Source organism: Vidua macroura, chromosome 3 (assembly GCF_024509145.1).
Source record: "Vidua macroura isolate BioBank_ID:100142 chromosome 3, ASM2450914v1, whole genome shotgun sequence".
Taxonomy (NCBI): domain Eukaryota; kingdom Metazoa; phylum Chordata; class Aves; order Passeriformes; family Viduidae; genus Vidua; species Vidua macroura.
Genome location: NC_071573.1, coordinates 39,528,475 through 39,551,877, shown reverse-complemented (window position 1 = coordinate 39,551,877; position 23,403 = coordinate 39,528,475). Strand labels below are relative to the sequence as shown.

General features: G+C 45.4%; 1 protein-coding gene across 2 annotated transcripts in view; it reads right to left on the bottom strand.

Annotated features, from left to right (window-relative positions):
* Positions 1-23,403, bottom strand: part of RALGAPA2 (Ral GTPase activating protein catalytic subunit alpha 2) — a 90,918-nt gene that overhangs the window by 14,510 nt on the left and 53,005 nt on the right. For both annotated transcript variants that reach the window (XM_053973929.1, XM_053973930.1), the window contains one exon: positions 19,419-19,546. In XM_053973929.1, the coding sequence (XP_053829904.1) occupies positions 19,419-19,546 (128 nt within the window). The remainder of the gene's footprint in view (positions 1-19,418; positions 19,547-23,403) is intronic.

Genomic DNA, 23,403 nt, shown 5'->3' with positions numbered 1-23,403 from the left:
TTGGGCTCGCCATCATTTACAGTCTAGCAACCGCCATCACCGTATGAATTTCACTGAGAATTTTGGGGGAATTTTAGTAACATATATCCTTCACTAAACAGGTGCAATTAAACTGTACCTGTCAGCCACCGCACACTTATGTGCTTTTTATAAACCAAAGCATCTGAGATGGAAACTTTCCAGTGATGCCTGCCTTAAATTAGTCCATGTAACACATGAGATGCACGTGAGCAGAGGCTGTGTGACTGATGGGGTCTGTGGGCCCCCTCTTCCCACAGCCAGCCCCCATCACGGCCATCTGTCCACACTGCAGCCATGGGAGCCAGGGCTCCCTTGGCGGAGCAGGGCCGGCCTGTGCCAGCGCTGCTGTTCCTCCTCCTTATCCAAAATGGGCAGATGATTCTCTGCTGCCAAAACCAAGAGCACATCCTCTCTGCAGCATAATTTTCTGCTGCTGTGCCACCAGTCACACTGACAGGCAGCTCTCTGTGCTGGGGGGTATGGCTGGAGCCCAGAACACCCTGGTGTGGAAGAGACAGGACTCTCCCTGAGACCGACAAGTACAGAGAAGGCTGCAAATGGATTCCTCGTTTGTGTTTGTTTTCCCAGCGCCTTGGCACGGTGCCTGTAGCTCTGCCACCTCCCTTCCCAAATGGGGACCTGGGTCTCTCACAAAGATCACAAAAGAACCTCGGAGCTGACTGATGGAGGTGGGCCTCAGGTCCCCGAGAACCCACGAGTGTTCCAAGTCACAGGGCATGTTGCCACAGCATTTCCCAGTGTGCATGGTGCAAAACAGTGGCTCCCACACAGACAATTGCCAGTAATTGCTTTAAAGGGGAAAGCAAAAAAAAAAAAAAAAGGCAAAACAACAACAGAAACACGTTTCACACGGTTTCAAAGCATCTCTGTGGAAATCAAGCAGTGTAACAGCAAAGCCATACTGAAGGTGCCCTGAGGCTAAAGGCTCCAGCTCACGCTTGTCTGTGGGGAGTTCCACACTAGCACCTGGCTCCTGATGTTGTTGGGCAGCATGGGGCCCAAGGTGTCCTGCGAGCACCTGTCTGGCAGAAGCATTCGCCTACTGCTCTGGGATAGCAAGACTATGTGGCACATTAGTCATGGCAAGTGCTTCAGGGGAGAACCTCGCATTTATTATGAATAAAGCAGAAAAGAAGCTTTCATTTTAATTTCCAAGCACTCCCACAGGCAGGAAGCCCTCAGGAGCAGACACACGTACCATTACTGATCAACCGCTCTGCAGCAGGAGCAAAGGGACACTGGGTCACCCCCTGCTCCCATACCACTCTGTACTCTGACAGCACTAGAGCTCATCCCTACCCAAAGCTCTGTAATTCTATCAGAGTCTCTGCAATGCTCTCCACCCAGCTAGTCATGCTTGTACCTGCTCTGTTGAAAAACAAGCTGGGCCTGCGCCTCATTCCCTTTATTAACTTTGTTCTCATTAATCACGTTCCGCATGTACTACGGAGGTGACAAACCACACACAACTGTGCCTAAAACACAGCACTCTACATTTTGCATGGTGCAACCACTCCTTTGCCCATCCAAGGTCCAGTTGGCCACTGCATTCCATGTTTACCACTGTACTAACACGGCTTGGATGAAAATATTTCAATTACAGTGATGACATAATGGCCTGTTACCAGTTCAGAGCTGCAGGAGGCCTGACTGGTAACTCATTCTGCAGGGCACACCAAGATCTAACCACTGAGAGGCTGCTTATGAAAGAGTTTTGTATCGTGACACCTGGCACAAGGTTTTCCTTGTGAGGGATTCCTCACAAATATACTTTCTCTGGAAGTAGCCATACAGTTCCCTACTCAATCCTGAGAGATAAAGGGACAGGAGTTGCCCAGGTCTAATTGAAAGCCATCTTCCCAGTGCCCCAGAGCAGTGATGCTGAGCTCCTCTCTCCTGAGGGTACTGGGGAGAGCAAGAACCCATGCTGGGACCACAGTGAGCCACTCAGCCAGGATCCACACTAGCTCCACTGTGAAATTCCAGGTGGAGCTCACAGAGATCCAGCCAAACTCCAGATCTCAAGGTGATGCAGCCAGGACAGCTGGGCAATGAGATTCTCCCACCATAAATGAAGAGGAGCTGCTGGCAGGGGGATGCTGGGCCAGCTACACCTTCCTATCCTGTACCCAGACATGTAGGAAAGGCATGGGCTTGCCCACAAAGTTTGTGGTTTTATTTTATGAATTCTATCCGTTGATGAAAAAATGCTGTTGGTATGCACTTATATCTTAAAATTCTATAATTAAAAAAAAAAGCCCAAAAAAGCAAAAGACAGAGGGTTATAAAGGTTTTTGAATTGGTGCTGTTATGCTTTGGTCATTGCACAAACACACAGACTTGCAGTATCTCCAGTTTAACAGCCATGTATATTTAACATTCCTTATACTTGTTGCCACTCCTCTCCCCAAACACAAGGATATTCTAAAGCTGGAAATGTCACCAAAAGAGTTCACATGCCACACGAGATCTGCTCCACAGTCCACCTGGAAACAAGGAACAGGTCAAGCTCCATCACAGCGGTACTCAGGTGAAGGTACAGTTGAGAATCTCCTGGGATAATGCTATATGCCAAACCATTCAGAACCTGAAGGTGCCAGCCTCTGCAATTCCCAGCTTTGAACCTAAATTGCCAGAGACAGGGGAAGGGGAGATAATGTCAGACTCTTTTTAAATGAGAATATGCCACAAAATTGTTTACATACAGTCTAGAACAAAATTATTTGCACTGCCATTCATGGGGTGTGAGTCTCACCCCACAGAACAACTGCAGTGACACTAAGGTGGCTTTGTGTGCTCAGGAGACCAGCGTCACTGAGCTGCTGCTGAGCAGCACACAGATAGAGGGATTCCTGGAATTATATGGAATATAAATGCACATGCCAAGTGAATTTGTTCATAAAAGAAGCTCAGTTAATTTAGTTTTAACTGAATCACAGCCAGTGGAATGACATCTCAGAAAGGGGCACCTCTGTGTGTTAGATGTAACTGATGGACTGTCAAACTCAGTCATTAAGGAACAAGTCTTTTCAATTTATAAATATATTTTATCACCTACTAAATGTTACCAAACCCTGTCAGTTTGATAGGAGTATGATGATCTGACAGCTACAAGCAGAACAAAATACAATTACACAAAGTAAAACACAAACCCCTTCTAGTTTATTACAGATATTTTCATCATTTCTGGGTCTAACACTAAATGGCTCAGTTTCAGGTCTATTATAGGTCTATATATTACATTTATTACAATCAGGGACAAGTAACTGGGGCTTATTATCATATCCATTATGAGTGACACCATTTGCAAGATGCTTAACACGAAACAGACTTGTTGCTGTGGTGAGACAAGCTGGGAAACTGCTCGATGTTAGAGGGTAGGAAGGAAGAACAAATTAGAGAAAGCCAAGCAAGAAACCAGTGGGGATTTCCCAGTTTTAAATTTAAACCAATATAAGGAGGACAGAGGTTTAAAATTATCACCTGACACATTTGTGGATATTCCAATGCAGGGACTGAGCGTGGGCTGCCCCAGGCACAGGGCTGTGGGTGGCATAACAAACAGCTCCCAGGTCTGACTGAGCACCAGAGGCTGCAAGCGTTCAGCAAGGGCTCCATTTCTCAGTGTCCCTTTCCATGCTGTACCTGTGGCCCCCAGCAGGTTCCTCTGGCCACCCCAGCCATGCTGACCAGCGGCTGGCACCACATGGCAACACCTAGCGCTGCCTCTAGCGCAGGCCCTGCAGTAGCTGAGGCCAGAGCATCCTGGCAGGTGGCTGCACTTCAATGACACTGACTGTCATTGTAGGGTTAACAAGGAGCATGGGGAAATCTTTTATTCATATAACACAGAATGCCTTCTGTTGATCTTTGAATAATGTTGCTTAAAATCCATTAAATGAACATACCCTTTCAATGGACAGCCCACAACAGGTAGAGCAGCACACACTCACTGCTGGCTATCTCAGCCAAATGGCATCTCCAAAAGCAGATGATTAAGTCAGCATTTAAAATAACATTTTTTTCCCCTGAAAATGACCTCCCAGTAGGGAAAACTGGATTCCACTTCCATAGCACAGCTCAGCCAGTGTGCATGCTGTGATGGCTCCCCATTTCCCCAGAAGAGTAAATTAAAATTCTGGTGCATATTTATAAAATCTGCTTTTTTTAAACTTATAAGGTGGGATGTGTGAGTGCAGAGGGAACAAAACTGAGAATATAAGTGACTTCTTCACAAAATGGCAAGTCAACGCATTGCTTTCACTGCTGTTAACTTCCTCTAAATGTTCTACTGTTTCTGAAAAAATTTCCCCATAAGTTTTAAGTAACTCAGGATGGCCATGAAGTCTTATCATTACAATTAATTACAGGATAAGTTCCTGAATGAGCGGTGCAATACACTATTAAACAACCAAGTTCTAAATCCAAGCATAAGAGAAACAATGGTGGAAGTGGAGAGAGGGCAGTGGGGAGGGCTGCTTGGTTGGCTGCACACCTGAGCTGACAGCCTGATTTAGCACCCAGGACTGGCCAGGTTCAAATCAGCTCTGAAAACAAGTGAGGATGAGACCAAAAACCAGACTATGGTATACAGGTACATATTATATACAGATATTAACACAAAGGGGAAGAGGAATGGAAATGCTGAATCCAACAATGCAAAAGAGAAACTCCTGCCTATTGGAATAAATATGGCAGAAACAGGAAGTGACAAAATACAAGGTAGTCTCAAAGAAAAGCTGAGGTGCTGATGGAACCCTTCCCAGCTGGGGGCATTCTGTGTATTCAGGTTAAAAGCCACTGAAGAGCAGTGCAGGAGTAGAGCAGGCTGGGGCTGGGCCCAGGAAGCTGCATGTCACCAAGGGGGAGGTGCAATGACCTGTGCCCATGTGAAACCTCTAGGTGCTCACAAGGTTGGGGGTCACACAGATACACTAGGGAAAAGCATCAGTGAGCAATCGTGCTGTGCAAGCAGTGGGGCTATGCACTCCTGCATCCCCGAGGTGCCTGGGTTATGGAACGCCCACTTCCACCCCGATGAGATTACAGCTGACTCACAGCGTGGCAGCACTTTCTAAAATGGACAATTAATCTGATTTAAGATGGCAAAAGAGTGAGCCAGTGGTGCTGCACAGACAGCTGTGATGGGAGGGGGGGAATCCTGCAGGAAGATCACGGGTCCCTGCAAGCCAGCGCAGGCAGGAGAGGTGGATGGCAACTGGTGACAAGTGAGCTGCTCCAGTCATTTTTCCAAGGCTACCAAAAACCTGCCCCAGAGCCCCCAGCGACAGCCACTCTGCTCCACACAGCCCCTTCCATTTGCTTCCTGCCAGGCCCTTCTGACACGTCTCATTCTGCAGCCAGCACAGAGACGCTCCTTTGTGAGGGGACCACAAATCACTACACAGGCCGACCCTTCCCCGGCACGTGCCTCTAAGCAGAAGCAGCAGCTCCGCACATTACAGAAAGGACCCTAAGGGAGTGTGTGCACCCAGCAGCTCGGTCCTGGTGCCTAGGTGGCACAGCCTCCCCACAGACCCAGCCTGAGAACAAACCTGGGAAGCTTCCGCTGAAGCCCATCACTTCCTCAGTGTTCTCACTGCTGCTTCCAGCCAGTGCCCTTTAAGCTAAATTTCTAAAGTTCTTTGAAATCCTTAACTGCTGAGTCATGTCAGGTATAAAAGGAGATTGTGAGTATCCCAAAGAGACAGCACGGAGCACAGGATGAATTTTTAATGAAGCATCAAAGTTGGTGGAAGAGAAGGGGGAATATGCAGGGATGGCAACCCATGGAAGAAGCTACACAGCTTCTTCCTACACAGGAACACTGCGTGCTGATGTCAGGTTTTCCTGTATTCAAGTTTCTTTTCCAGGTTTTGTTTAACTTACTGTCTCAAATTTCACCCACTTTGAAAAGAAAGGCTTTTATCATTCAAATACCAACTAATCGGTCTTCTTTTGCGGGACACAACCAGTTTTTGCAGGACACAACCAGCGCTCCACTCACTCCTGCCCAGTTACACACTGTCTCTTCTCATACTTACATTCTGAGGAACTTAGGAAATAATTTCTTCCCAGTCTATTACAAAAGAAGAATTGATGTCTTTTGGCATAAGAAAGGCTGTTCATAGCTGCTCATTCTCCACACATCTTTGTCACTATGACTGTCACCACCACCCACATCAGGCCCCTGCTACATCAGCTTAAGCTGGTCCTGTGAGCAGCCTGCAGAATTTTATCCATTAGCTGGAAAATGCCCACTGCAACCCAAGATGAGTCCATCCAAATAATTTCACTTGCCAAATAACTTTGGAAATACATGACAACCTTGTCTTTGGGTGTCTGGCAAGCGCTACAGTGAGCGCCTCTTGCACTGCCAGGCTTTCCAGTTTGGACTTGCAGCATGTGACTCGGTGTAACAGCAGGAACACTGGCACACAGAAATGGGATATTGGATATTAAGTATTTGGCTTTTTTTGGCAACACCTCTCCTCACTGCCTGCCCTGGTGTTTATCTGTGCAGGCAAACTGCTATCTGATCCCCTGGACAATGCCAGCAGTATCACTGCAGATGCTGCTACCTTGTGCAAGGTTCAGCTCTGGGGTGTTAGAATCTGCCTTTCTGAAGCAGACACTGCTCTGCAGCCGGAAACAATGCCCAGCACTTCGCCATGAAAAGAGAGAAAGTGAACATTAGCACATCAAAGGCCCCTTTCTGAAAGAGGAAAAATTGCACGAGGCACACTTTAATCTTTCTGACAATCTATGCATAGCCTGAGCTGAATTCTATTTTTCACACAAATGGGAATGCTCCATATGAGCGCTTCTGTACCAACAGCAACAAGAACAGATAAACATGAGCTAGCACAGACTTTGAACTTTTAAAATATGGATTAACATGCAATAATATTTAACAGCTGATAGAACAACATCCCTCTTATCTCTCTTAATAATCCCAAATAACATCAAACATTTTACAGGCAACCTACAGAAAGGCTGCTAAAATATTTTAATCTAAAAACAAAAATAAGTTATATTAAACAAAATACAGGCAATATTAAAATCTTAATGTAAATGCCTATTGTATAAAATCAGTTACCTGACAGAGAACAGCCTGAAGTGTAATTCCCTTAATTAGCACTTCCATTTAGCTAACTAAAGGTGGAATGCAATCCCTGCTTACAGATTTAAAAGAAAATATTGCTAAAATACATATGCAGCATCTAAACTCATTCTGTTACGTTAAAGCAGAGACTTGTGCCTGTAGGTGTCCTTGCAGTAGGACTCACATCCATCAGCCCCAAGAAGTAAACACTGGGGACATCTCTGTACATTCAGAAAACCAGAGCACAGGCAACAGCACGATCCCACCAGAGAGGGGCAAGTGGTCCCTCCTCTCATTCCTTCACCAGGATGCCCTGTTTGCTGATCAAACCTCACCAAGATTGTCTGCACATTTTTTCATCTGAAAATGTGTTAAACAGAGTGCAAATGCTTGTGGAGAGCAGGAGAGGGACTGCCCAGAAAGAACATCTCAGTTTTCTTCATGTAAACAGAACTGCACCCCCTAAATATCAGCTGTAATGGAGTGATATGATTTACAAACATGCCTTAGTAAATGCACATGCTGAATGGATTTGTTCCTAACTAAATCTCAGCCAGAGGAACAACATGTTGGAAAAACTTCAACAAGATCCCAGCCTTGGACTTGCAGAACATCAGCAATGGAGAAGAGGCGGCACCATGACTGAGCCCCACACACCTGACACTGCACACAGGCCAGCACATTCCCAGACAAAACATCCACACTTCCCAAAATGCTTGAGAAAGAAATCCATTTTTCTTGAAGATCTGCCAGTAACTTAAAACTCCAGTCCTAAAAAGGAGCAGGGGAGCACACATAGATTCGCCAAGCGGACTGTTTGAAATGTGGGATCAATGGTGAGATGACGAGCTGCCACACAGAAATATTGGAAAATGAATTAAAAGTAGCTGTTCTGGAAATCTCTCCACAGAGATGCCTGCTTGTGCCTTGGGCACCCACTGTGCCACAGACCAGCACGCTGAAGTACCACAGAACCAGGGGCTCTCTGCACTTGTTTCACAAAAATGATCTGCAATTTACAGGGTTTGCATTGCTAAACATGGCCCCAGCCCCAAGATCTTTATTTTCCTTCATATTTTGCTTCTTCAGGATACCTTTGAGTCTTGCTCAAAGCACAGGCTGAAACACAAGCTGGGGGAGGAAAGAATGGCTGGACTGGACAGATGGTTGGCCTTTGGACGCTGAAAGGGATTTTGAGGGAGTTGAGTAGTATGACTTAATTCTTGTCCTGAATATTGAAGGTAAACACAGATCAATCCAAATGAGACAGAGCACAGCTACAGCCCTACACCACTGTCCTGTGTGTAAAAACCAGCAGCAAATCATGAATGCAACAATGCATAAAAGCCCCAACATTTTCTTTAAGCTCCTGCCACTGGAAATATTGCCTCTCCTGTCTGCTCAGCAAACAGAAATTGAATGATTTTTTTTTTTAATGCAATGATTTATTCTCTGCACATAGATCACTGACTCAGCATGTTACTGCACAGCCAGAATGCACAGATATGAAGCAGTGAAACTCTCAGAAGCTTGGGTGCTACAGATTTCTCCCAGTCCTGGACCACAGCAGCCTCTCTGACAACTCCAGCAGCAGTGGTGGATTCTGCTCCATCCTAAAAATCTCCTTGTAGTAAATGCTACATAAAACTAGCAAAGCTGTCTCGGGCCTGATGCTCAAAATGTAACAAAAGGATGAAATATGAGGGCAGGAAAATGTGTGTCTGTAGGTATCATGTTTCTAATGTTCTTCCAGTAAGTACTAACATGAAAAATGAAACATTTGGTTTACTGATGTCTGTGTATTTTCTTTATCAATACAACGGAAGATTCAAACCCGTTGGTTTGGGCAGTAAAGAACACTGGAGGCCCTGTGAGGCATTTGTTTGCAAACTCCAGTTTCACAGATACTGTAATTGATGGACAAAGTGGGAACAGAAAGTAAAATCTCTCCACTATGCTTTCCGAGATCCTGGACTTTGTGTGTTGACTTTTAGGGTTCCAAATTGCACATTGCTGTGGCATTTGAAAGAAACGGAAATGCTGGCATGCAAATCCTATTCAGCAACTTGAGAATACTGGGGGCTTTTACGAGGCAAAGAACACATTAAAAGTTCATTAATTAACCAGTGCTTGGGAACAGATGGAATGGCTATCTGGGCTCTAATTACTGCAAGTTGGGACAGAGGTTCACAGACCTTAATGAGGTTCAATAAAATGAATGATTACACATCAATCACAATTAGAGAAACCTGTAAGATGAGCTGAATATCATGGCAACAAGTCATGAAACATGGGAGGACAAAACCCAACAGGTTCTGCAAAAGCCTAGAAAGGAAAGGTTTCTGAATTCAAACAGTTCTCCTGGACTGGAACAATCCCTCTCTCCTGCCAGGCTCGGGGAATTAACGATGAGGGTTGTGCTCTCCCTCAATTATTCAGCCTGGCACATGTGGGTGTAACTGCCACTCCTACAACTTGAAACCTTCAGATAATACAGACTTGTATTTAACAGTTAAGGACAGAAAAATCTTCCATTTCTTACCACCAGAGCTGCCTGTGGGAAAAGGTGTTTTCAGAGCCTCACATTTCCCTGCTTTGAGAGAGGCTAGCAGTAGGGTGAGGAAGGTGGTGGGCTGGACACAGAAATTCAAAGTGCAAAGCCCTGTTCACTTATGATCTGGGGACTGTCAGAGCATCAGCCTCAGGGCTTGTTCTCCAAAATGCTCTGGGCCTCTGTGATCCTGCCTGCACTGCCACGCTGACTGAAGGGTGCCAATCTGGCAAGCACAGTCCTCACAAGCCCCCTTTCAATACCAAGAAGCCAGTCAGGGTCATAGGGATGGCACAAGTTCAGGAAAGAGTTTTCAGAAACAAAGAAAAGCAAAGGGCATGGGAGCTTGAGCTCTCTCCCTAAGCTGTAATGGATTCACTGTCACAGCACATTTTTGGTGTTGAGGCTTTGCAGTACTGAGACGCTGAGCTAACCCCAAGTTTGTTACAGAGGTGACACTAAGATTTCAGAGAAATAATTGCTCCCTGAACAACCCTTCAGGAATTTCCAGCTGGAAGGTGCTCAGAGGAAGGCCTGTTTTACTTCAGGAAGCCACAAACCGTATGCCAGCAAGGTGTCAGATAATCCACACTGTCTCACGGGTGAAAACCAGCCAGGTGGATGACCCTAAAGAGGTGCCACAAATCCAGCTGCTCAGCACAAGTTACAGATACAGTTCTCCAAAAAACTGGCCCAGGCCAATTCAGGGAAGTACTAAAACCCAGAAAATTACCTCAGACTTTGTTTAATAGGAAATACTGTACATGCACTAGATTGTTACTAAACATTAGGTTTAAGAAATCATCAAGAGCCATCTGTTCCCATTTCTACAGTAGAACCTGACAGTTAAAAGCACTGGGAAATACACACAGAATTACGATACTGAGGAAAAAAAACCCATAAATTGAATATGCCAGCCAGAAAACCTGCTACAAAAAGTAGCTTTCTCCTGTTCCTCTCACTTGATGTCACCATGTTCATGTCTCCAGTAACAGGATGGCTTTCAAAGCTTTTCAAGTGCAGGTGGAAGGGAAGCCTTCCCTCTCTAAAGGACAATGTAGGATTATGGTGCTGCCCATCAAAGTACCTTTTATATAGCAGGCACAAATATTTCTGTGCCTCTGTCCTTTTGGTATCAGCTGCACAGAGCCAGTCAGGCTGGAGGGGAGTCAGATCTGTCTTGCCTCCTCAAAGCATGGCCAGCACTCAACTCAGCCACTCATTTTCAGTAACAGAGAAACAAAGTCATAAAGAAAATACAAATCTAAGCCTAAAAACGTTTTTCCTGTTTAGAAAGTTATTCCTTAACTTTTCATTAAGCAATTTTAGCATGCATGGCTCATGAAAACCACACACTGAAGTCAGGGTCTCTTCAAAAGAGAAAAAGAGAAGTTTGAAAAATGACGAAAACCTGTACTGGCAATTGCATGTTTATGTTACCACCAGTTCCTGGAGCACTGGGGAAGTATCCATGGAAATGCCCACATGTGGATCTGCTCTCCTGCAGCCTTTGTGGCTTCCCACCACTGTTTCTGGGACAAGGGAACAGCCCTGCTGGATGGAAACTGCCTTTCCAAGGCTAGCACCTAGGCTTTGGCCCTGGCAGGGACACAGTGCATCCCACCGGACCCACCACAGGCCACCGGGAGTCATCAGCCCCCCAGGAGCCCTCAAACCATTCCCTAGGAAAGATTCTTCCTAAATCCCTGCTGGCAGGAGCCTTCACCAGCTGCAGTGCTGCCCACAGGGGACCCTGTAACAAGTGACTCCTGGGGACCCTGAGCACCAAGCTCGGCCACCTCGGTTCCTGGCCACAGGTCTCTTTGTTCCTTTGTTACACCAGAGGGAGCAGGAGCAGGCACATCCTGCAGCGCCGCCGCTGCTGCCCCGCACTCCTACATCCCGCACATTTTTTGTCTCGTTACACTCTGCACGAGCCTTTTCATGACCTATATAATTCCACAAAAAGCAATGAGGATCTGCTTCAGTTTTCCCCGAATTTCACAGTTTAATTTGATGATTACACTGCAAGAACTGAGACGCATACTTTTAATCTAAATGACTCAGGGTAATTTAACTTGATTTTATTAAAACATTGGAACAATCGCCATACATTCAGCACAAAGGAATTAGACTGGAAAGTTAAGAATCAGCATCAGGGATACCAGCAGCTCCCTCTAGTTGGAAAGTGCATTATTATTGTCCCTGAAGAGCCAGTAAATAGCAAAGATCCTCAAATACTACAAACTACTTACACCAAGCAGCTTGGGAACTTGTGCTGGAATACATAATCCTTGTAGATCCACTGGCTACAATGCTTGGATTCCCTTGTCTTAAATGAAAATAACCTTTTATTATCTATGGTGGCGACTTCAGATTATTTTTTAATACGTTAACTACCGAAAAATTTAAAAATCCCAGCATTTGACAGCGAATCCACTTTGGAACAAAAAACCTGCCGCATGTTATAGTGGCAATTTGCAAACCTGCTTTCGCTGAAATTTAAAATACGCTTTAGAGCGTGCATATGCTTTAAATAAATATAGGGTTTCATATATTGATCCAGAAGCCACCTCCTTACATTTCCGTGGCTTTGAAACTAAAGAAGAGGCTTTTTAGCCTGAGGGGTTAAAAGTGTGGGTGTGGAAGTGGGCTTTTGTTGGAAAAATTAGCAATGCTATGAGTCATTGTGCATTAGCGGCAGAATAGTTTTGCATCTTGTATGAGTCCAGACACCATATGCCATGCGAGGCCGGCCGGCGCTGCGGTGCCACGTGGGCATCCCCAGCGGAAAGGCTGATGGAGCACAGCGGCGGCCGCGCAGCGCAGCCAGCCCGGCCCGCCGGACATTGTCGGGAGCAGCAGGAACAGCTGGTAAGCCAGCAGAGCTCCGCTCGCCTGGCCCGCATGCTAATGAGCCGGCCAGGCCGCACAAAGCCCCGCGTTCGGGGGAGCGACCCCAGAGCTCGCGGGAGCCGTGCGAGGGCTTGGCCTGCACCCCTGCCGCCCGCTCCGCGAGTGGCACCGTGAGCGGCACCGCCGGTGGCATCGCCAGCCCCGCTCCTGCCGGCGCCACTCACTCACAGCCCAGCCACAGAAAGCGACTCGCTTTGCTTTTCATCGACCTGTTTGTGACAAAATCCAGAAAAAACCTCGGGAAGCCCCCGAGTGCAAGCGGGAATTCACAGTATAGTTTCTGAAAGACACAATGGAGCTTTAGATAAGCACATCCCTTCAAAGTTAATTGGGGGGGGGGGGGGCAACAGCAAAAATTACTTTGAAAAGACACAGAATGTGAACCCTTTGCAAATCGGCAAGAACCACCACAAGATGTGAAGTACTTGTTAGCAACCCGAATACACCAATTTTGCTTCTGTCAAAGAACCAAAGAATGAGCAAGCGCCTCTCAAGAAACACAAATTGGAGGCTCTTTGTCTAACCCAAGAGAAAACATTAAGCACCGCACCTCTGTGTACTCCACACCTTCTCGTGAAAGGGATATTTACTGCTCATAAACAAAGCCCTGTACCACATAGTGTGGCTCTGCAAGCTGCCTGCAAGGCACGCCCCCGGTCCTGGGCTCCAGGGAAGGGCACGATTACACCACCCAAACCACACAATTTCCAGCAAGATCAGAACTTCCCAGTCTCTGGCAGGGCTTAAAGAGGCGTGGCTGTGTGCACGACTCTTGTTTGCAACCAGTACGCATACATACTACTATGCATGTAATTTAGAAATCCAAGGTTGAGTTTGTTTTGTTGAGTTTTTTTCCCTGACACGTATCACACAGGGAACTCAGTTTTTTCATTTGAAAACACATTGTATTCTTGATGTCACTTAACTCCAGGTTTGTTTTTGGAACTCTCAGCCAGCAGAGAAGAGCCTCTACTACTGCTGGGGTTTATTTAGTGCTACTGAAGAGCACAGATACTGCTGAGAGATCAGCTCTTTAAAACTATATGTCAGAATTAGCCTGGGACTTTCTCAACAGCCTTCAGCAAACTTGGCAGCTCCCAGCCATGGGGGAGGGTAGTGGTGCCTCATGTTATAGTGACAAAATCAACTGCACTGTTGCCGTGCAGCCCCCCTAGCTGTTCCCTGCTACCCCAGCAATGCGGGTACAAGCTGTGTGTCTAACAAGGGCCCACCAGCAGGTTCAGGAATGGACACGAAACAGAAAATAGAGGAATGTGATCCCATTGTGTCTGCACAGTGCAGCAGCATGTGGAGTTTAGACCTGCAGAAGCATTTCATACTCTTTAGATATGCACCGACGGGACACAGTGGATTCTCTGCAAGTCCATGAAGAGCTCTATGAATTGGAGCTGAGGAGCAGCCTCCACAATCCCATGTAATGCCACCTAAAAGCTTTGCCTCGCATGACTTATTACAGGCTGGAGCAGATTAGAGACATTGATCACTGCCTGGAGAAGGTTCTGGCTGCAAGGAGGGAAGGCAGAGGAGACAGGCAGCCTGGCCATTGATTGGCTGTGGCAGGGGCCACACAGGATGAAGGCCAGAGCTGCCAGCGCCTGCTCATGTAGCCCCAGCCCCCCTCGGGTCTGGGCAACCCTGGCCAAGGGTGCTGAATTGGACCTGCTGTTCCCCACAGACACTGGCCACTGACAGGCACTCAAGCCAGCCAGGGCTGGCCGCTTGGCAGAAAACCATCAGGTGCCATGTCACATAAATTGTCACAGCTCCTGTGACACATGCTTTAGAATTTCATAGCCATTTCTATCAGCATCGATATAGCTGGAGGGCACCACTCCTTAGGATGAAATAAAGGGGACAAACTGTGAACCCTCTCTGAAAGGAATAACAGGCTTTCCATCTCATTTTCCCAGCAGGATCAAACACTGCCTTGTATCCACAGCAGAGCTCCAAATGCCAGTGCCACAAAACACACACTGAGAGGGACACAAAACGTGTCTGACACCACACGAGCCTCCAGAACATTTGACAGCCACTCACACAATTAAGTCCATCATAGCAAATACCCTTCTTTCACAGAAAAGCAGGTAAGCAGATTGGGCACTCTCTATTAGGTTAATCAGAAATTGGCTTAAGCCAAGAAAGGGATTTAATTCAGAATTTGAAGCTTTGCTTAATCTTCTTGGTTCCAGATATTAACACATCTAGGATATATTAGTATGTCGATATCTGGATGAGTTGTAATGAATTAAAGCTATGGATGTGTTTTTTGTTATGTGTTTAGATGGAGTTTTGGCTTTACCCCCATGAGCTGCTGGCTGACACAGGTCAGCAGGCACACCACTGCCACTACAGTGGAGGAAAAGTGAGAGAGTTACTCATGTTGTAAATTACTTCTCCAGGGTAAGGGCTGTCTTTTCCTCAGGTCCACAAAAATGAGTGCAAACTGTGAACTGGGAAACGGTGACATCCAGTGCTCAGATATTACATAGGGAGCTCTCATTCCCACAATGCTCATTTGTGCTTCTTACAATGCACAGACACTTCCAGTGCCCGATGTCACAGCAAAGTAGAATGCAGGAGTCAACAGGCAGCATGAGATCAAACCTCTCTGCTGCCCATAAAAACAAACAACTCATCCCAAAAGTGAGAATGTGCACAGAGATAATTTTATAATCAGTGTGTTAATAAACCCCAACAAGAACTAGCTCCCTATTTACTCATTCACAGCAAGTACATGTAGTAGCTTGAATTGCTAAGAACATAATTTGAAGACTACCAGAAGTCACTGCAAAACACAAGGAAGAAGCCCACTGGTGCTGGCACACAGGACACATTCCACCCTCCCCATGGCAGATTACAAATATCTCCTCAAAGCTGAGGTAATGTTTCAGACACATTGGGGTATTTCCTACTTTTCTCTAAATTCACTTAGCATCCCAGTCAGGAAGGATTTAGAGTACAAGAGTTATCTGAAATGGTGGAGGAAATAAAAAACCCGAAGTGGTTCAACACTGAAGCAATTTTTAAATTAAGCCAATTCAATCTAAGGAGAAAAGAAATGGCTCAATTTGGAAAGGTAACCTGGGCAGTGAGAGTTGCATTTCCCTCGACATTCTAAGAGGAGCTTTTTGCTCAGACATCACTATCTCCAAATCCCAGTGTCTTTTTGGAGACTGGGATTGGATTATGGGCCAACCCAAAAGGCCTTGATACCTGCCAAAGTAGCTACATTTTCATGTCTGAAGGTTGACTAGCACCTGAGCTTAGGAACTGTCAGCTTAGACAGCAGTTGCCAATCACACCTGTAATACTTCAGTCCAAACCCTGGTTTCCCGCAGTATTTATCCTCAGACAAGAGCAGCTCCCAGAGAGGAGCTCTGCTGCAGCTTAGTGCCATGGCACTCCAGATCACACAAGTATTCGGAAATCCTTCCCAGCATACAGCTGGTTTCACACAAGCTGGAAGAGCATTCAGAGGTGCACTTTTAGAGCCCCACTCCCACCAGTTTTTGAAAAATTCAGCATTGCTGGAAACAGAACAGACCCTTGTTGAGTTATGACATGTAATTAATTGTTTGCAAGAGAGGTTGTTCCTTCCTTTCCCCAGCACATACAAAAGAGGCTTGGATGTGCTCAAAAACCTGCATAAATATATTCCTCTCAATACAACAATTGTACTAAGCTTAAATATTATTTTTTGTTCTTGTAAAATTTAAGTCATCTTATTACTTATGATTTCTGTAAGTCCCAGTCATATTTAAAGTCAGATACTGCCTGAAAAAGCAGCCTGGAGAGGCTGCTTGAGCACATTGCTTCATGTTCGGCTGTTATTCAAGGATGGTAAGAGTCCCAGTTAGCAGGGGCTGCAGCCACTCAGCCTCCCTGCTCCATGGCACCAAGGAGGAATAAAATGGGAATTTAGAACATGAACTGATGTACAGTCATCCCTGCCCATGGAAGCATTGTGACAGCAGCAGAGACAGAACTGTTCCAAAGACAACTGAGCTGCATATGCAGCACCCTGGGAGTGCCATCATGTGCCCTTTGATGGACACAAAGAATCTGTAGCCAGAACGGGTCTAAATTGAAGTTTAAATATAGTTAATTGTTTTTTAACTAATCTCTTGCCCTAATGAATTCCTTAAAACCAGAAGCGTTAGATAAATGTAAAAAAAGAAATTTTAAAAAGTCTGATGTGCTCTGCTGTAGTTACCTTCTTAATTTTCAAAGAGATTTCCAACAGAAATCTGTATTTGGGAATGGCAGTGGAATTTGTGTCATCATGACCAAGCAACTGCGGGCAGCAAGATGCTCCCGCAGCTCTGCAGTCCCAGTCCCCATGGAAACCAGACTCAGATATTGTCCTCCGATCGATGGAGCAGCAAGTCGCGAGCCTTTTGTACCTGATGAGATTTCTTCCACAACCTTCCAGCAACAGACCTTACAGCTTCCTCCTGACTCTTTCCTAATTGAGATGCAAATTAATCTCTGTGGCTGATTACACTTCCCTTACAGTTCCTGACAAGTGCAGTTGTAGCCTGAGTTTACAGACTTTCCAACAAGTGACTTCAGCTGTCACTGCTGGCAAGACGCTGCCCCGGCTTCCCAGCACCACCAGGGCAGAACAGGGATGAGTCCCTGAGGGTACTTCACACCCTACCACTGCTCCAGCACGAGCACCACGGATGCAGCACCTCATCCCCATGGAACCACTGACACCAGATGAAATGTTTGATCCATTTGTAACCACAGTGGAGTCCAAATGTTTTCAGCTATTGACCCTTAGCAGGGATGTTGCCTTTCAACGTGACCTGTATGCCAAAGAGAAGCTTGCAGATCCTCCTCAGCACTGGCTCACTCCGGCCTGCAGCCCTCATCCCAACTACAGTTATGACTGCTGTGTGCCAAACATCAACCCTCACTTTTCCAGGAACACTGCTTTCTATTTCTCCCTCTCACTGACATTTTCTGAGTTATTTCCATCTCCAGTTTGATAATGGCACTTCCATTTACTTTTTGCACTGCTGGGTCTGCTTACCTCCTGTCCTGCTCGCAGCAGCTGGCGCAGCGGACACCACACCTGAGTCACTCACCCTTTAGGAGCTGCATTGGACAGGCCCAAACATCACCTTTTCACATCTACACACTCACCCTAAAGCCAGCAGCTGGAATGTATCTCGGAGTCTGCATTATCTAGGGAATGAATTACAGATAGCTTTCTCTCCTGCTCCCTGCTCCAGTATCACCCCAAAGGGATCTGCCTACCACATCCCTTTTGTGCAATTTCAGGAGTTTCTCAATCCACTTTCATTTATCAGACAGAGAAGAGGCAGTTGATTCACTACGGACAGCACAGGTGCAAAAGTGGACACAAAATCGGAAAAGAATGTGACGACAGATGCTGCCTCAGACCTGTGCAGAGTAGTGCCCTGTGCTGCAGTGTCTGTGCAGCTCTGTCAACCCAGGGATGCACAAGGACCCTCAGGGAGACCCCCTTGGACAGCAGGAGCATGGCCAGCTGGTGAGTGCTGTTCACTTACAAAATGCTCAGTGCCAAAACATGGGAGGACTCCAGCTGGGAGTGAGGGGCTGGGACAGCTTCATTCTTATAACTGCTGCTACTTATGTCCATTTTACTACACTGTTACTTTAGTATTAAACACTGAGAAACAGACAGATTAAACTAAATTCTGTACAGCACAGTTTCAAGAATTTGTTAGATTTCTCTCAAGAAACAGAAGAAAACACAAAGAGCCTTGACTCACCTGTCAGCCATTGCCACAGTTTGCACAACCACCACCATTTGCTTTACAATGAGTAAACAATTAGTTATTAACACAAATCTATTTAACCGCAATGCTACTTTTAATTTCTGATGATTTTTGCAAAGAATACTGGATAAAATTTATTTATTTTAGTTTAATTAAAAAGAAAAAAAACCCTAACAAGTACTGTGAGAATATTCCATGTTTTAAAAATGTGTATCTTTAATTCCTCAATATTCTTTCAAAAATCAAAAGATTTCACAAACTCTTTCTCAAAGTCATGTGATTAGAAAGATACTCAAATCAAATGCTCCCCAGAGAAAGCAAAGTGCAGTGTTTGTCCTGAGGTAAGTGATGCGATTAGCAAAACAAGCTATGAAAGCTATGATGGCATTATGAGAAAACCCCAGCATGGGTGCAAACCACTGCTAACACTGTGGGTCTGTGTAGCACTCAAGAACCACAGACTGTCCCAGAGAAGCACATCCTCCAGCTACCTTCCAGCCACTGGTGGAAAACAGATTCTGAAAATGCCCCAACAGGCGTGACTGGAAAGAAACTGGAATTTGGGAACTGAAACATCTGTATCTGAGGACAAATCCCATCTGTCTTATTAATGTAAAGAGTCCAAGTAATAGTTAATTGGAGAGGATAAGAGCATGGCTGAGCTCTGGCTACCAGCCTGACATACACAGTCCACAACTTCTATCAGTGTGAAAGAAAGCTGGGAGTTACCATTTCTCACAGATCAAAGCACCAGTGCTAAGTCCAAGCCCACCAGCAGCGAGACAGAGGCGGCTGGTGAGAGACTCCTGTGACATTACCATTCTATTCTGAAAACACCGGATAGCAGCTGGATGTGAACCACTGAGAACATTCAGCTGGATGCAAAGAAAGCTCTGACCTTTACCAATGAAATCAAACAGGAAGGATTTTCATCCCAGCCTACCTCTCTGCAGGATGATTCTCCAAATGAGAACCCTACCAAGGGAAGCCTTGCCCCGTGGAGAAAGGATACAAGCTCTGGTAGAGTGGGATGAGGGACTTGACAGCTCTGCTGGCATTGATGCACGTGGCACAGATCAGGCTCGGCAGCAGCTTTGCAGTCACGATGGCGCCATCGAAGAGGGGACCAAAAAACGGCACCTGGGTACCCCAAAACAGAAAAGCAGGCTTCAGAACCACTGCAGGAGACTGGTACAGCATTTTGTCATTAAAACAGTGTGACCACATTGTTTTCAACACTAAGACTTGCAGTGTGACATTCATCTCCCAAGCTAGTGTTTAAATCCCCCATGACTGCCCTCAGCACACTACACAAACACACACGTCTCAGAACATTCTGCTGGCTAAGCACGAGCTTGGTACACGTAGAAACTGAGGCCATCTATGAATTTGCAATCAATATGCCTTTGGCAGTGAATATTAGGAGCTGTTTTCCACCTGGGATCCCAATAGGAGACCCTGATTCACTGGCTGACTCCAATACTGCCAGGAGGCTTTGCAAAGGCGTATTTACTTCAGATAATCCTCTATAAACTCCTTCCATGGACTTCATAGAAGAGAAAAAAACCTTGAGCTGGTCCAAGATAAGGAGGTGTGTGGAAGGCAGAAGAGATGGCAGAGCAGGAGCTCTCTCAAGGGCAGGACACAGGGTTGGGACAGGCACAAATGGGCCCGGCCCAGTGGGTCAAGGTGCCCAAATGCTGTTCCTTCAGTGCCACCTCCACAGGAAACCCCTGTGTGACATCCTCTGGTGACCTAAGGCTCTGCAGATAAAGACCACACTACAAACAAGAGATGCTTTCTAAAAGTAAACCGTGTCCAGAACTGCAGACACAAAACAGACCTGAGCCTGCCAAACCCAGAAAATTTTGATGTTTAAATGCACAACTTTCAGTACTTGCAAGTACTCAAATTGATTTCCCTCTCAGAGACTCAATGTGAAAAAACCAACCCCCCAGCTAAAGCCCTAGACAGAAACCAGCAACAATTACCAATATTTAAGCTATAGATTTTTTCCATCTGTACAGAGGCTTATCACATAAATAAATACCCTTTATTATTCTTCTCTAACTGCTTGTGGGTAACTGTGACAGTCATTCAATAAATGGACAAAGGGAATAATATAAATCCCCTGCACCTAGGGAATTCCTCTAATTAGAAGTGGCAATGAATTACAGAAGAAATTTTGGTTTAATGTAACATGTGGAAATGACAGCTGTCTCTGCACACACTTATTCTGTCATTCCTTTACTTAAAATAATTACCCACCCCCCAATAAAACAGGAAAGTGTAAAATGTTTCCATAGTGGTTTTGCCTTCTTTTCAATTTCTTTATTTACTGCTGGCATTGCTATCCAGGCAGTTGGAAGGGAAGGGTACAGAAGAAAATCAATGCCACCAAAATGATAACATTATGGAGCATCAAGTTTTGCCTCAAGGCAGCAATGTTTTTAAGTGAAATTTTCATCCTATGCACTGTCTAGAAGCATTGACAGCAAGAGAAAAGAATGCAAAAGTACAGATAAGGAGGTTAAGTACATACTAGTATTAAGGCGATACCACCACACAAATACCAGACATGTAAAGTCAGATCAGCAGATGCTACTGGGCAGGGAAATTCCCTGCTGGGCTTTTTGGACAAGTACATTTTGCTTACAGCACTTGTATTCACAGTTCCACACCCACCAGGATCTGGGGAGCGGGGCAGACTTTCTCACCACTGCACTACAGAATTTACAGATGTAACCCAGGGACAGGGTGTGTGTATCCTAACCAGGGAGAGCAGCAGCAGAGCCGAGGGCTTTGTAGCCCGGCTCGATCCGAGCGCCACACAGCCGGACCACATGCATGCAGGGCTCAGAATTATTCAATCCTGAGCACATACAGTGGCCTTGCCAAGGGTCATTAAAGTCAGCGGAGCTGCATCTCGTCAGCTTCCATCTGCACGGGGGCTCTGCCCTAACACGGTTGGGGGAGAGGCCAGCGGAACATGCAAGGCGCACTCCCCACTCGGCTCCAATCCGAATCTGGCACCCAACACCCTGCCCAGGAAAACAGGGCTTCGGTGGCCACCACAAACAATCAGCCAGCTTTGACAGGAATCAATAAAAAAAAAAATAGAGGGAAAGATCCCCTTCTGCGAGTACTCCAAATGTCATTTCAAGTTATCCGTGAAGCAAAAATTAATATTCAGCCCACTGCAAACACCTGCTTCATTCCAATTTCCAACAGCAAAATCTTTATTTCTGTTGTCCGCAGTAAAAGTAGGCAAGGTTAAATAAACCTTCTGAGCACAAAGACTTCCTCTCTACATCAAGCAGCACTAGTTAAAAGAGTGGGGAATGGGTAAATTATTGTACCAAATGGCTGAGAATTAATCTCTGATGATGAGCTGCAATCTAACGAGGCATCTGTGTCCCAGGGAACCCTCACCATGTCCCTGGCGGTATGTGCAGTGTGGAGCTTGCCTGGCATGCTTTGTCCCCTCTCGCAGGCAGCTTTTCCTCTCATTGTTCCCAATATCCTCATGCATCTGTGACACATGGAATGCATTCACACTAACAGACTTACTATTGTCTTCCCTCCAAAGCTTTGTTGGGCAAAGACTGCAGCACAGTTCCTGATAATTATATTGCTTAATTAATCAAGACAAAAAAATTTGCAAATCATTGCTATGTTACCAAGCAGGGAGATCAAAAATGAAAACAATACAAGCTGAACCAATATAACAAAAGTAACAGCTATCTGATCAGAAATTCTTCTATAATGAAGCTATTAATGCTAAAGCGGTTAATGTTAACATTGCTCCAGGTGTCTCTACTTGGCTGCAAACAAAAAGGCTAACATTATGGATATAAAAGGCCAAATGTTGCCATGGATTCTGTAACCTGATAGAGAGGACAGCCTTTTCATTCGATTAGGGAATGCAATTTAAATGCCAGGGACTGAAGCCAAACAACAGACATTTCTCTCTGCAAGGCTTGTTCATTCACCCTGGGTCAGTAGCTGGTGAACAAAAGGTCAGCCACACTTGGCCTGGAAATGTCTGGATTAATTTTATTACATTGTAATGGTTTGTACTTTAAATGTAGGGATAACACTAAATTTCCAGTTAGCTCTTATTCTGGCTGCCCGTTGGGTGGTTTTTACTAATATGGTAGATGACACAGCTTTTCTCCATTGCTCCAGAGAAGTCTCAAGCGTGTTCCTAAAACTAAATCCTAATTTCCCTGATGGAACATTAAAAAAAGCTAAAAGCTAAAATGCTCAAAAACTAAACTGCACAGCTCAACACCAAGCGTAAAAAAAACCCAACAACCCACTATCAGAAAATTTTCAAGTTTGAAATAGCTACTGACAAAGCACTGGTTTTCAATATCCAACAACTCCATCATGCACAACTCAAAAAACAGTGTCTACACCTGGTCAATATGGGATATGATGGAGGCATTTACCAAAGCTGGCTATTCCTTTGGACAAATATTGTCCCTCGTATAAAGCAAAAGGTATTTATCACAATGACTACTTTCACAAAGTATATTTTATGCATATTTTTGCATCCATAATGTACCAGATGAGCATTTACTGAAGTGGCTTTTTCACACACATGCACAGATGCACATACACACACCTCTGACATTTTGCAAAAAAATGCATTTTTTTCCAAAAAATGTCTCAACTGTGAACTCCCATACTTTGTTTGATGACAGGATGTCCAATGTCTGCATCATCCCACCCAGTCAGGTGACAACGACAGTCCCACAGATGTGTGAGGTTCTGCTTGGTGCCATGTGTACAGCAGTAACCCAACACCACACAAGGAACTCAAATCATGAATGGTTTGCTTTCACTGCCTCAGAAGACATTCACAATGGTTTAAATACTGTTCTTTGCCCAGTAACTTCTGTGGGTTGAGAATTCTGGAGTATTTCACTCAGTGTTAAGTCTGGCTATAAAATGAATGAGCAATCACTCTGATCACAGTGAGTAAGTCCAGT